The 15,169-nt window shown below is 39.6% G+C and overlaps 1 protein-coding gene and 1 non-coding gene across 14 annotated transcripts in view; one reads left to right on the top strand and one right to left on the bottom strand.

Annotated features, from left to right (window-relative positions):
- The first annotated feature begins 423 nt into the window (after positions 1–423).
- The window catches only part of HERC4 (HECT and RLD domain containing E3 ubiquitin protein ligase 4), an 85,312-nt gene continuing 70,566 nt past the window's right edge, over positions 424–15,169 (top strand). For 2 of the 13 annotated variants that reach the window (XM_075072597.1, XM_032795270.2), the window contains exons 1-5: positions 438–690; positions 2,102–2,202; positions 3,557–3,839; positions 11,746–11,905; positions 14,978–15,054. In XM_075072597.1, the coding sequence (XP_074928698.1) occupies positions 3,614–3,839; positions 11,746–11,905; positions 14,978–15,054 (463 nt within the window). In that variant the 5' untranslated portion in view covers positions 438–690; positions 2,102–2,202; positions 3,557–3,613. Of the gene's footprint in view, positions 691–832; positions 1,363–2,024; positions 2,203–3,556; positions 3,840–11,745; positions 11,906–14,977; positions 15,055–15,169 lie in introns of those variants that run through there. The other 11 variants (XM_032795272.2, XM_032795266.2, XM_032795273.2 and 8 more) reach the window with 10 other exon arrangements.
- On the bottom strand, positions 7,688–7,827 carry LOC116833633 (U4 spliceosomal RNA). Its single transcript, XR_004375738.1, has one exon. It is a non-coding gene; the product is annotated as a U4 spliceosomal RNA (small nuclear RNA).

The following is a 15,169-nucleotide window of genomic DNA, read 5'->3' as shown; positions in this document are numbered from 1 at the left end:
ATGAGCTTCTGTAAAGTCTGTTATCTATCTCAATAGCATCTTTAAGCAAGTCTTGACACAGGGAGATTTTAGGTCAGCCTGACCACAAGTTTCTCTCTAATCATGACAATCAGTTGACATTGGATATTGTACATTGAACATGTAGGAGTCACAGATCTGGGACGTTCACCAGGGCCCTGTCTTCTCAGACTGATCAGTGAAAGCGGACAAGGGAGATAGAAGTGTAACCAAAACGTTGTTCGAAGGTAAAACCGTTTGAAAGCCGGAAATTGACAGCGCCCAGTACGAGTGAGTTGCAGGGGGGCTCTGGGAAGAGGCGGTCCCTGAGGCACTGGGGGGCTCCGCTCGATGGTTTCCGGTTCAGGTTGCTCCTTTTACCAGCAGCGATTTATTCAAAAGGCCAACTCTGCAAACCCGTCCTGGGCTCCGGGCCTGGGGGCGAACGGGAGACGGAGTCCTGTCCTCGCCCCCAGTGGGCGGGGCCGGTCTGAGCAGGGTCTCTCCGCGCTCACCCCACTGACTGGAGAGCGAGTCCGTCCCTCTACGCGCGCGGCGACGCGCATGCGCAGTGCGGAAGCCTCGCCGGAGCCGCGGTGCTGGAGGCCTGTCACTTCTTCCTGGTGCTCCCTCCTCGCCGGAGCAGGATCCCCTCTCTCGGGGGTCCCCGCGGGGCTGTGACCCGGATCTCCGGTGAGTTCCACTGGCGCGTGAGGTCCTGGGTGCGCTGGGGCCGGGCCTGGCGGTTGGGACCAGACTCCGCTCTGGCGTGTGGGCCCCGTGGGAGGGGCAGGGGCTGAGCTCTGCGGTAGCGGCGGCCGATCCCTGCGGTGTCCCAGGGGCGGTAGTTACAGCGCAGTGGGACGGGCGCCCTGCCCTGCGGCACGCACAGAGCGGGACGGGCGCCCGCCTCCTCTGGGCCCTGCAGGGCCGGCGCCCGGCCCAGTACGGCCAGTGCCCCGTAGGCGGGGCCCAGACAGATTCACTCACCGCCCCGAACTGCGATAGACCCGTGGCCATATCAGCTTGCGGGACCGTGTTCCACCGCGCTTTCCCTGTGCGCTGCAGGAGCCCGCTGCCCAGCTGGGGTCCCGCTCCTCGGGGGTGGCTGGTGTCCAGTTTCTTCCCTTGTGCTGCGAGTGGGGCGTGACGGACTGCGCAGTTTGTGCTGGTGGGTGGTTTGAACAGACCTGAAAGATCTAGACTTCTCGGAGCATTATAAGACCCCGGGGTGCTGTTTGACGAGCCGGAGTTGGTATCAGCAGGCTTGCCCAATATTTGCGTGCACCTAGTTTTATCTACAGTAAAGGTGTGTTTCATTGGTCCGTTGATTGTAAAGCAGTCTGGGATCTTTCAGGCTGAAAGGTACTGTATACAATAAATGTTAAATATTATTTATTCTGCGTGAGATGTTTGAAAATGGGATTCAGAATTTGTCAGTCTTTCCATGAATGCAGAATGTCGTCTACAAGAAGAAAGAAGAATTATAGTCTGTACTGTAGCCTTTTAAACTGCTAGGTTTATGCTGTAGTTTTTCAGAGCTCTTCACTGTGTTTGCAGCAAGTAAACATAATTCACTAAAGCATACTGGAATTTTCCAGTCTCTTCCTTTGGCCCCATGATTGTTTCTTTCTCTAGAAAAGTAGGAGGTTGCTTTCCTCATCTTTCCCATTTGTTCCTTGTCAGTATCACACTGTTTTTAGCGGATGTCTCAGTTAATAGTGACTCAGACTTGAAAACAAAATGCATGGAGATTCATGATTACTTGCTAGAAAATAAATGCCTTTCAGATCCTTGGCTAGAACCATAACAGAAGTGCAGAACACTACTATTAAGTCCTGACATTTTCTAAATTTCATAAATATTTTCCTGCAGGATAATAAAGCTAGAGTTTAAATTAAATTTCTAGTTAAGTGAAAATATTGGATTACCTTTTTCCTTTAAATTAATATTTTTAGACTTGATTGTTCTGCAGTCTGTTCTGGTAAAAAGCTAATTAATTTGTGGATGTTTTTTTCCTTTTCCAGCAGCTGTGAAGAGTACTCGATTGTGAAAACCTTGGATCACCACTGTTTTATATCTGTTCTATTCTTTTGTGTTACAGGTTGAAACTTGTATGGCAGTCATTTATATGGATCTGTGATGGATCTATAACTATGTCCCAAGTCAAGCCAAAGTCATTTTGAGCATCCTCTTCTGAATGTGGTAGGATAATCGGTTACTCTATGGGAAAAGTAACTATCTCTATCTGGTTCTATCTGGTTATGCTTTAACCTTCTGAGACAGATAAATTGAGTTCCACATAAGTTACTGCATTTAGGTTGTTTACAGTGAAACTGTAAAAGTCGATGTTCTGTCTTTTGCACATTGACTTTTGGTAAAAGAAATGGTTTGCTCTGTTATCCTTGCCCATAATGTCATCCCTTTCGCTATTATGCAGTGCTCAGTGTGGTAGTTGGCAACAGTAACTGTGTGTGTGATGCTGTGTTAAAATAGTTTGTGAAGCACATGAGGATCTTTCGGAGGTAATATTTTGTAAATGTACTATATTTATGATAAATTTGTATTGAACATCCCATTCTTCAGTCATGCTATTTTGATTACAGTGTTAATTGATGAAGAATTGCAGTAATTTTTAATCAAGAATATTTGTAGGTTCTGTTTTAAAAATATGGGGAAATTCCTCTTCCTGTGAAATCAGTTCTTGGTTTTTTGTTTTTAAATCACAAATACTTCACACAAAATTGGAAACCAAAAAGAAGAGATAATATGCTTGTTAACAGCAAAAATGTTTTAAAATAAATATTATATAGAGGTGAGAAATAGCAGACCTCAACCCCTGTTGTCCCTCTGCAAATTTGTGTACACTGAGTCAGTTCCTTACCTCTCTCTAAAAGTGCAAAGTTTCAAAAAGTTCAGTGAATAGAAGACTGTGGGGAGTGGAATAGAGCTAGACAAGGAGAAGAAATCTGGAGATAAATGTGAGAAGGGAGGGACAGGCAGTAGAAACAAAAGTGAAACTTTTTGAGCAGCATATTCCAGAAGTCTTGAGGTCTTTCTGAATGTAGCCTTCATTAATTCGAGATCTACCATACCATTCTCTCACTAGAAGGGAAACCCTATAATGGCAGCAGGCTGTAAAAGAGACCCAGTTTGGGAATATTTTAATGAAATTCCTCTACCTGTGAAGAATATGTATTAAGGTTATAACAGCCAACAAGAATGAGCTTTTTATGTAGAAATCCATTATTAAATCGAGTCTTCCTTACTAGTGATTTAAATAATGATTTAAATAAATTTGATTTAAGTCAAATCCACCCTGAGTGAAAGTGACTTAAATTATCTGTCTCCAAATTGAGAGTAATGCAGAAAGTTAACGAAGAGCTTAAAGAGTGACAAGTAAGTTGGACTTTCAAAAGCCTTTCAGTTTCAGGTATCAAAGATTTTGCTATAGAAAAAAAATGTTTGTTTACATATACTTTTAAATGTAGGGTGTGGCTTTAAGTATTGGCTCCTTCATAACGGTACTTTATTTTTTTCCCCCTGAACACTGTCACAGAAGGAACATTTTGAACAGTGAAGTTGCAAGATCTTACCGATCAAGACAACTGGAACCATGTTGTGCTGGGGAAATGCATCCTTTGGACAGCTTGGATTGGGTGGAATTGATGAAGAGATTGTATTAGAACCCAGAAAAAGTGACTTTTTCCTAAATAAAAAGGTCCGAGATGTAGGATGTGGACTCAGACACACTGTTTTTGTCCTGGATGATGGGACTGTGTATACATGTGGATGTAATGATCTAGGACAATTAGGGCATGAAAAATCCAGAAAGAGACCAGGTAAGTTAAAAGTAAACGAAGAGTGAGTTTTGTGTGCGTATTGTTTTTAACTTTAGTTACCACATTTAGGCCTCAGAACTGCAAACATATTTACATGTGCTTAACTGTCTGAGTGTGAGTAGTCCCAAGCACGTGCATATTTGCAGAATTGGGACTTTAAAGATTTCCTTTTTTATGATTTTGATTTTTGTACTTCTGTTTCATTGCGTAGAAAGTAGTAAGCATATTAAATCCTATGAAGATATATAATTACCCAACCCAGCCTAATTGATCTCATTTTATAAAATGCTATCTACCACTTAGCCTGAAGTTAAAAAAAGAAAAATTATTACTTTATTGGTTGTATATAGGTACATAGTTATCATGTCAGTTCTTAGCCACTACTTTCTAAATCTAGTAAATGTTATAATTTTTAAAGGTTATTTTAAAAAGGTAATTACTTATGTCATGTCCCATGTGATAGACTCATAGTCTTTAAGGCCAGAAGGGACCGTCATGATCGTCTTTTTGACCTCCTGCACGTTGCAGGCCACAGAACCTTAGGCCTCAATGCTGCAAATTGCTCTACATAGGTGGACCCCTGTCCCTGTCAAAGAGTCTGTATGCAGACATGGGGGTCCCCTGTGACAGAACAATTTTTAGGCTAATGACCTTAGTTTGTACATCCCAGTGTAACTCTTAGTACTTGATGGTTGTTGTTGTTTAGTTGCATCATTTTGCCTGGCCAAGATCCAGTTGTGTCTCATGCTTAGATCTTTCTGTAACATTCTCTAAATGAAAAACCTTTCATTTATTATAACTAAACCATTTTCTGTTAACTTCTCTTTCTCTAACAATTCTGTAGTTTTAATTCTGTTCCACAGTACTTGCCATTCCTCCCTTCTCTGTTTGCTGATGTTGTTGATATGTGCATGCTACACTCTTTCGTCTAGGGCACACTAAAATATTAAATATTAGATTCAAGACTGGCCATGCTTTTTACAGGTTTACACCACATGTAATAGCTGGTTTATAGCTCTTTAGTCATTTAAGTATTCATTTACAGTATATTTACCTAGAAAACATATTAGTGAGATTACCTTGTGGAACTATACCATTATAAAAATTAATTTCATTTAATATGTAGATAATTGCTTATATACTAAATTAATTATCTCATAGAACAGTAGATCGTGGCTACACAATTTATAGCCAGGGAGCTGCTGGGCTTTAGTGGCAATGAGGGAGACCAGCAGGGCCATGGCCAGCGACCAAGCCAGAAACCGCAGCCAGGCAGCTCCTCTCGCGTGGCTGTGCCGCCTCTAGTCCTGCCCACTGTGGTGGGCACCAAGGTCACTGGCAGTGGTATCTGGTCACTATAGTGTGTGCAAGCAGCTTGCACGCTCCCAGACAGGAGTACAAGGGCCACTTGCACACGCTAGTGACAGGAGTTGCATACTGCTGCGTGCCTGGGACTCCTGTTTGGGAGCGTGTGAGGTGCTTGCATGCACCGGCATGACTAAAGACAGCTACCAGTGAGGCAGGGCTGGAAGAGCTGCATGGGCTGAGGACTGGCTTCTGCGATAGTGGTGAAGCAGCAGCATGTTGGGCCACTGTGGTTTCTGCCCCAGTCGCTGGCCATGGTCCTGCTGGTCTGGCTCATTGTCACTTAGAGCCCTGTAGCTACGCTTATATCTGCAGATATAAATTGTGTATCTGCCCAGGACTCTAATCATAGCACTATAATTTGCCAGTTACATGACAAACCATAATAATTTTCAGTGTCTTCCTCTGTGAATAATCCTGAATACCTAAAATCTCCTTGTTTGAATAGTTTCCTATTTTATGTTTCTGATTTATTGTTGCTGTTCTAAACTTAAATTATTTTATACTGTAGAGTGCTTAAGCACGATTGGCAAATTCTCAAAAAGTATGTTGATGTCCATAGAACAGTGATTTCCGAAACTTGTTCCACCGCTTATGCAGGGAAAGCCCCGGACGGGCTGGGCCGATTTGTTTACCTGACACATCCGCAGGTTCAGCTGATCGCGGCTCCTAGTGGCTGCGGTTTGCTGCTCCAGGCCCATGGGGGCTGCGGGAAGCAGCGTGGGCCAAGGGACATACTGGCCACCACTTCCAGCAGCTCCCATTGGCCTTAGGAGACAAAGACCTTTTCATTTTCTAATTAATCATTGTGATGGGAAGGTAGTTTGTTTAAAGCAGCACTCTCTTGTTTTTGTTTAAAATAATTAGAAAAAATAAAATTTCTGAAAGCGTACTCTGAATAGTATGTCCTGATTGATTGATTTATTTATTTTAAGTAAGGAGCTTTAGCTTCCATACCGATGTTAGGAAGGGTCTTCTGGGTAAGCCTAAAAAGTCACAATGCCAAACAAATTCAGGCTCATTCCTTCCTCCTCTCCTGCATATTATTTCTGCATTTTCATATCAGCTTTGCTGCTTCTGTTACTGGCAAACACTGACTTGCAGGGATTGTGGAGGAGTAAACACGTGAGCTCTCTCCAGAGTAGTACATATGAGTGGTGTCTTCATTCTACTGCCATACAGTGAAATTGACTAAGCATGAAAAGCTGTCAAATGCAATAGGTAAACAAACTGGATGGAGGAAAATATTTTGTTGTAATATCTGTCAGTTATAGGAATTTCTAAAATTCCTTGTAATGATGAGATTTTAAAAAAAAACTTTTTCAAATGGTTATTTGATTTTCAAATAGATTGTGTCCATTTATTGGATAGTGTCTTTATTTAGAACTTAAGTTCTAAAGGTCTGCTTTCTAAGTTGCTTTCTAGATGGTTGCTATTTAGCTTTTTAAAACTAAGTGTTTTTTTATTTAAAAAAATTGGTAAGTGGATATTAAACTGATTAACTCAAGCTTCATTGTAATTTTAACACATGCCTCTCTAATTGCTAGCAAGCATTTGCTGGCATGAACTTGCATGTTGATTAAGCTAGCAGGATTTGACTTTTGTGAATTATCTTTAAATAGCTATTAAGAGGTGAATATGTTAATCTTGTCCCGTAAATGACACAATTTGAAGACCATTTTGAAGACCAAGATTGTAAATAGCATGCTTGCAATAGACATTTTTTTCCATCTTGGAAAAATAATTAACTGACTTGAGGCCTTTATTACCTTTGCACGCAAAGCAGCAAAATAAGACAATTGTCTTTTAATGCTATTACAATTAATACAAAAGGAGGTTTCCATACTGAGACCGACTTTTAAATTATAGAATTTTAAAAAAATATGGCTTGTTGGAACCCTTGTGCTGCTTAAAAATACTCATGTATTTTGTATGACTTCTGTGGCACTGTTTTATCTGAGGATGTTCAGGCCTCTGTCTAAACCCTATCATGGGATAAGAGGGAAGGTCCTCTCGTTGATCAGTAACTGGTTAAAAGACAGGAAACAAAGGGTAGGAATAAATGGTCAGTTTTCAGAATGGAGAGTGGTAAATAGTTGTGTACCCCAGGAGTCTGTACTGGGATCAGTACTGTTCAACATATTCATAAATGATCTGGAGAAAGCGGGTAAACAGTGAGGTGGCAAAACTTGGAGATGATCCAAAACTACTCAAGATAGTTAAGTCCAAAGCAGAGGGCAAAAGCGTTCAAAGCGATCTCATAAAACTGGTGACTGGGCAACAAAATGGCAGATGAAATTCAGTGTTGATAAATGCAAAGGGATGTTTTCCAATGTGCATTACAACTATACATATAAAATGATGGGCTCTAAATTAGCTGTTACCACTCAAGAAAGAGATCTTGGAGTCATTGTGGATAGTTCTTTTGGAAACATCCACTCAATGTGCGGTGGCAGTCAAAAATGCTAACAGAATGTTGGGAATCATTAAGAAAAGTAATAAAAAATATCGTTTTGCCTCTATATAAATCCATGGTATGCCCACATCTTGAAAAGTTTTCAACTAGCAATAATCACACCTCAGATTAACTTCATTGGTTATGATACTGCCACTGCGCCACTACATGCAGATCTGGTCACCCCATCTCAAAAAATACGTATTGGAAAAGGTTCAGAAAAGGGCAACAAAAATTATTAGGGGTTGTGGAATGGCTTCCATATGAAGAGCGATTAATAAGACTGGGACTTTTCAGCTTGGAAAAAGATGACTAAAGGGGATATGATATATGTCTATTAAAATAATGATGGCTGCGAAGAAAGAAAATAAGGAAGTGTTATTTACTTCTTCTCATGACAGAAGAAGTAGGGATCACAAAATGAAAATTAAGAGGCAGCAGGTTTAAAACAAACAAAAGGAAGTATGTCTTCACACAACACACAGTCAACCCGTGGAGCTCTTTGCCAGAGGATGTTGTGAAGGCCAAGACTATAACAGAGTTCAAAAAAGAACTAGATAAGTTCATGGAGGATAGGTCCATCAATGGCTATTAGAACGAGGTGCAAAACCATGGTCTGAAGTGTCCCTAGCCTCTGTTTGCCAGAAGTTGGGAATGGGTGACAGTGGATGGATCACTAGATGATTACCTGTTCTGTTCATTCCCTCTGAAGCACCGGGCATTGGCCACCGTTGGAAGACAGGATACTGGGCTAAATCGATCATTGGTCTGACCCAGTATGGTCATTCTGATGTTTTTATTAATCCATAGATCACTGACAATAGTTTGTAAATGAGAGGTTGTATAACTAGATTACCGTATATGATGTACATTCTATCATGAGGTATAAACATATAGATCCTTTTAAAATATACTTTGTGCGCTTTAACTATGACTTGTGTGCCCAGTAATTATTCAGTGAAGTTTCTGTATCTTTGTCATTTTAATTCGAAAATAAACCAAACTTAAAAGACGATGTACTGGTGCAGAACCTCTGGTTTTTAAGCGATGTAGTGGATTGCTTTATGCACCCGAATGTATCTGTCTTAGGGGCTGCTGCATGACATTTCCCTCCTATGAACAAAAGTGAGTTTGTGAGGCTCTGTTTACCTAGCACCTGTTGGAGTTGAGAGAGTGTTTGAAAGCAAGCTGTTTCTAACTTTTTAACTAACTTAAATGCACCAAATTACGAAGACTGTGTAGAAAATATCAAATTGTTCATGTTTGGAACTGTTTAAAAAAATTGGTCTGGAGCTTTTAAGCCAAGTTATTATCTCTTCTTGTTGTTAGTGTTTATAATAGAAATACTTACGGGTCCTGAATACTAGCATTTATTGCTATCTCAGTGGTTCCTAGCTGTGTGTTCCATAAAGGAAAAGCCAAGTAATGTGGGTAGCAGGGTCTCCTGCTTAAGCGGTAAGACAGAGCTGTGTAGTAGTAGTTGCATGATCCCCAAAAGGGATTCATTCTTCAAGGATTTGGGAGGGCTTTAAATAGATTAGTTGATATTCTTCAGTTCTGTCTTTTTGTACCATAATCTTTCCTTATGTAGGGAGATGTGCTGCTGTGAGCTTTGGGAAGATCACAGGACTCTTTCTGAGAAATAATTATTTACACCCAAATAACTAGTTTATTTTGCCTCCAGTGGTAGTGAAGCTGAGACACTAGACCAGCAGGAGAGTTTGACAGCATAATTGCTGCAAATTGTTCTTTCGTTTCTGCAGCCCTTTAGCATTTAGTGCTGCAAGCTCCTGGATTTGTCTGAGATTATCAGAATAAAAGCTTTCACTTTTAATGACTGTCTTTTTTTTGTGACTACTAGTGGGTTTTAATCATCTCACCAAATGGAACTTTTAAATTAGGAGCAAGTGTGAGCATGAAATTTACAAACTCTTTCTGTGTTGCAACATTTTTCTTCCTGAGCTCCTATTTTCTTTTTATCTTTTCCCCCAGTTTGACTTATTTATAAAATGATCAGATACGTGAAATATTGGTCTACCTCTGATTTGGCAGTGCAGGGAATGCTTAGGGTAGAGCTACACTTACCGTTCACGTTATTTCTATGTTCTGTAGAAGTCCGTGTGTGAGGGAAGGGCAAAAGAGAGTGGTTTCCCATTTGTTTTCACTTATGGGCATATGTGTACTTAAGTATGCTTGCCAACTGCTAACTTATCTATAAGCATTCTGTAACTGCTGCAGTCACTCAGTTGCCAAACTCATGTTCAGAAATTCTGATTGGCTTAAAAATAAATTTTAAAAATCATTTTATTAGCCTTCTGGTTTCTGAGTCTTTACACTCCAGTCATGTTTTCAGACTTTTCCCAATAACCATGAGGCATCGAAAGTATGTTGTAAAAAATGAAAGTTGAGATTCTAAAGACTCCAGGATCTGGGGCTTTAAGAAAAATACAACGTGTTAGAAAACTGCACTTCAGATGTTCAATTATTTTGTGTGCTTTGATTTTGGGATGCCTAATTTGACATCTTACACCTGATTTTTCAAAGGTGCTGAGGATTCACAGCTTTCGTTTAAGTCGGCACTTTAGAAAATTGAGCATAAACTGTCTTAAAATGAGCACATGATTCATGGACACTTATGAACACTTTGGTGTCAATGACAGGACTCTGATATTCCCTCATAACGTTGTTGACGTTGAAATAAAAATTTCTGGAGGTTTCTGAACACAAGAAGTTAGAGGGGAGGAAAATACCAGATATTTATTTTTTAATTCCATAAATGCTTACCAAAAGCAGTTCTACTACCTTGGATTCCTTTTCTGACTATTATGGTTTTCTTCTTTAAAGGGATGTTGAGAGAGTTAAAAAAGTCTATCTTAAAACATCTGCTTTACCTGTACTACTGCTAATACAATCATCAGTTATGAAAACATGAACAATATTTTTTAAATATCATTTAGTCTTAACTGTTTATGTTGTTTAACTTTTTTTGCACTTCATTTTGCTTGGAAAATTAAAGGACAACTCAATTTGACTTTATGGTTCTCATGCAGTAGTCTAGTGCTGGAGCTTTTGGGTTATTAATGCTTGAATCCAATCAGCTATTTATAATAGAAATTTAAAATCATTTAATGTATAGTAAATGACCTTTGAAAACAGCTTTGATTCTAATAAGTTCTCTGTCCCTTCCATCACTTCCCAGAGTTTGGCCCTGAAACCATTCAACAGTCTCCCATCAAGTGTTGCATTAGCTTATGTCCCAGTGCATTCTTTCTCAGTCTATAACTAATTCGCAGTTTATAAATACCACATCTTCAATTTTTTTAATGATTTTGCTTAACTGCCCAGTTTCTCAAGTTTGCTATTGAGTGCATGGGAATGTAGCTTATTTGACCAGCACAAGTGCACACTTTGATACAGCCAAACATATCTGAAGATATGCACACACAGAGTAGTGACAAACAAGAGGTTAACAATGGAGTCTTAAGTCCTTAATTCACTACATGTTTTTCAGAGGTCTGTTGTGTGAATCTGTGCATAAAATTTAGCTTTTAGGCCCTGATCCTTCTGTGCATGCATGCAGAAGACCACCCATGTGGAGTCCATTGCAGGGTGGTGGCCTTAGTCTGTAGCCTGCCTTATTGTGCCTTGCTATTAAAGGACTTCTTGATGATGATGATCATGCATAATGGAATGTTTTCCTCTTATATAATGGCTATACATTTAATCATTCAGTAATAATCATCTTAATGTTAATTGAGTCTGTGCATTCATTTTCATAGGTTTTTAAGGTTAGAAGAGAACCGTTACTATTATCTTGCATTTTCTATGCATTCCAGTTGATAGAGTGCCCTTGTATTGTAATGATATTTTAATCTTGGTCACTGTTTATATGGGATAATAATGGGGTGAGACTTAACTTGCCCTTGTTGGATTGTTATGTCATTAATAAAGGTATTTTGGCGTGCTTTTAGACTAATTTTCCATGATATTTCATTTAATATCTTAATAAACAAAAAATTTCCATTCCTGCCATTGTATAACTGTCATATATTAGAACATAATTTCTTTCCTTTCTTACTTTTACAGAGCATGTTGGTGCCCTGGATGCCCAAAATATTGTATCTGTTTCATGTGGAGAAGCCCACACACTAGCATTAAATGACAAGGGCCAAGTGTATGCTTGGGGTCTTGCTACTGATGGACAGCTTGGCTTGCCTGGAACAGAGGAATGTATCAGAATTCCCAGGTAAATGAAAAAGTGATCAAAGTAAAATTTGTGTGTATGTATATATATATATATAATATATTTTTTTTTTTTTTTTGGAAGAAAACTTGTTACGCTGAAAGACGTGTAAGTGAAACTACTTAAACCAGTCTATAATTAAAATACTTGTCAAGTAATTCTCTAAAATATAGAAGGTTACTTTACAGCTGTGGAACCTGATGATGATTTTTATTACCTCCTCCCAAGTCACTCTGTGTATTCTTCCTAACAGGCACACTTGTTAGATGAATACATTGGAAGAGAAGGGTGGATGTTTTAAAAACACAAATTAAGAAAAGTAGATGCTACTGGCTTTTATTTTTAAAACAGTTGAAGTGAACCAACCTTTTAGGAACTTGCCTGGTTTTTTTGTTTTTGTGTTTTGTATTTTTTGTTTTGTTTTTTTAAATAATCGTGGGTAAAGGAAAATGGATAAGTTTGCAATCTGATCTTTATTCTAATTTTACACCTGAAGTACTTAGCTGAGTTGGAATAATATACCTTCTGGTTATGTAATCTAAGTGTGTGTGGTGGTGGTGGTGGTGGTGGTGTTGTTGTTGTTTTTTGGTTCCCCCTGAAGGGGGATCTGCTGGCTTTAGATCTCCACCGAACAGTCCCTATTAACTTAAGCAATATTTTTGGTATACCGTAACCTTATGTCCTGATCCAGCACATGCTTCAACTTTATTACCATGAGTAGTTTTATTTAAATCAATGGAATGTTGAAATCATGGTGATAAAGCTGTATGTATTTGCTGGATTGGGTTCTTAATCATGACTGTTAAGCTGTCTAGCTTGTCTCAAGAGTTTGAGTACCAACTTCAGGAAAGACTGTCAAGAAGCAGGGAACAAATCCCAAACTGGTTGTAAATTCTGTACTTGGATTTCACCAACCAAGTATCGACAGTAAATTCCTCAGGCACTTTAACAGCTTAACATGGAGTCACAGGCATTCCCCTTGGGTACTTCTGCACTATCTTGCCACCTCTGCAAGCTTGCCTTTGTGATAGATGGTCCTTTATACCAAAAATCACCACAATATTAAGGAGTTAGCTGAATCCCACTTTAGAGCTTATAATAAAGACAACACTGGTAGCCAGTCCTACAATAAATTAACTGAAGATTTATTAACTGAGAAAAACAAATTTAGTTATTTACATGGTTAAAGCAGATAAACATACACATACTAATGAGTTAACCTTAGTGTTTCAAAAGGTGACAGAAGTTGCTGTATATGCAATCTCTATATGTCCTTTAGGGCCAACCCAGCCTAAGCAGCTGGGGATCTCTGATGTATGCTTAGGGTATGGCTACACTTGAAATTTCAAAACGCTGCTGCAGCAGCGCTGCAAAATGTGAATGTGGTTGGAGCGCCAGCGCTGGGAGAGAGGTCTCCCAGCGCTGCACGTAAACCACATCCTCTACGGGTGTAGCTTGCCGTGCTCCCAGCGCTGCGGCACTGATTACACTGAGGCTTTACAGCGCTGTATCTTGCAGCACTCAGGGGGGTGTTTTTTCACACCCCTGAGCGCAAAAGTTACAGCGCTGTAAAGTGCCAGTGTAGCCATACTAGAAATCTTGCCCTCTCAAAGTCCAAGCAGCAGAGAGAGTGTTTCTTCTTGTGGGGTATTTTTATTCCTTTCACCCCAGAATTCAAGCTGATGGGATGAGTTCACACATGTCTCCCCTTCGTGGGTGAGGAGAGGAATGCAATTAACCAAGTAATTGTTCTTTGTTTCACAATAGCTCATTTGGTTTCAGTGGGCCTTCTTGATGGGTAGGACCTAACACCTTCTGTAGGAAGGCAGCATTTTACATTGAGGCTCCTTTTGTGTTTGATTGATGACTTGTTTACACTTGCAGCACTCCAGGGGTTAATATAGTGCTTAATGAAGATGCTACCTATGCCAATGGGGGAGCTTCTCCTTTTGGAGTAGATACTCCATCTTCAGTAGTAGCTATGTCAACAGGAGAAGTCCTCCTGTCAACATAGCTCTGTCTGCACTGGGGATTAGGTTGATATAACTATGTTGCTCAGGAGTATGAATTTTCCCCACCCCTGAGCAACGTAATTAAAGTGATGTACATTTGTAGTGTAGATATGGGCTCATATAATTACAGATTACAATGCAAACACTTACTATAAATTTATAACATGAGGTGCGGCTATTTATAGCTGAGATGACTACATGCAGCGTCCTACAAGCATTTAATCAAGTCTGAACACATTCTTATCAGCGGAACATATATGGTAACAGTACTAACACACAGGTGAGTCAGACCTGGTTTCCAGCTATGTGTTGGTCAATATTCAGTTGAGGCCTAGAGGCCTTTGCATGGGCTAGCATCTGGTCTGCCAGCGTCACAGTCACAGCCACAGCATTAGTTTAAAACAAAATGCTATGACTGATTTCATGCATCTTTATATGCACTTACAGGTTTTTGAGTAAGATTATCAGGTCAGAGAGCTCACCTAAGCTTGTTATATTCCTAGGGTGAAATTCTGGCCTCCCTGAGTGCAGTTTCAAAACTCCCATTGACTGCAATGGAGTGAGGATTTAACCCTCACATTCAAATGTATGTGGCATAAGCTAAAAACAATCTGATCCTTGTAAACCCATTGGAATTATTTGGCCAAAAAGTTGTATTTAAAATGGTGATGAGTAACACATTTTAAAGCTTTTGTTAGATCTAGGAGACCAATCTCCTTTTGCATCTCCTTTTCAGTGTTAGATTTTCAGGTGGATGACATCCTTGTGCCCCTGAAACAAGATAACACCAAACAAAAGTCCTACTTCTGTAGAGCAATCTCTGATGGGCTAATAAAACTCAGTAACAAACTTCTGTGGGTTCCAACTAGCCAGAGTTTTGGATTAATATTTTGTAATTTACAAATTAAATTAAAAGATGTTTTATAATATTTCAAGTAGGTTTAGCTCTACTTTTGTGGAAAGGTTTAACTTGTATTTCTGTATTATTCCTCCTCCTTATGTTGTACTGTTTCGTAGTGGCAAGATCTGGTGGTCTAATTCCTTCTCCTTTTTAATCCCATAGAAATATCAAAAGCTTATCAGATATCCAAATAATGCAAGTTGCCTGTGGCTACTGTCACTCACTTGCACTCTCAAAAGGTAAGTAAATTTGTTTTTCAGTATATATGTGAATTCCTATGGGGTAATTCAAAAGGGTTTTTCATTGAAATTTTTTAAGAAGGAACCACATTTTAAAATATATCTCCAAGGTGCC

Source organism: Chelonoidis abingdonii, chromosome 15 (genome assembly GCF_003597395.2).
Source record: "Chelonoidis abingdonii isolate Lonesome George chromosome 15, CheloAbing_2.0, whole genome shotgun sequence".
Lineage (NCBI taxonomy): Eukaryota > Metazoa > Chordata > Testudines > Testudinidae > Chelonoidis > Chelonoidis abingdonii.
Note: the sequence above shows the minus strand (reverse complement) of the source record. Positions and strands in the feature narration are given on the sequence as shown.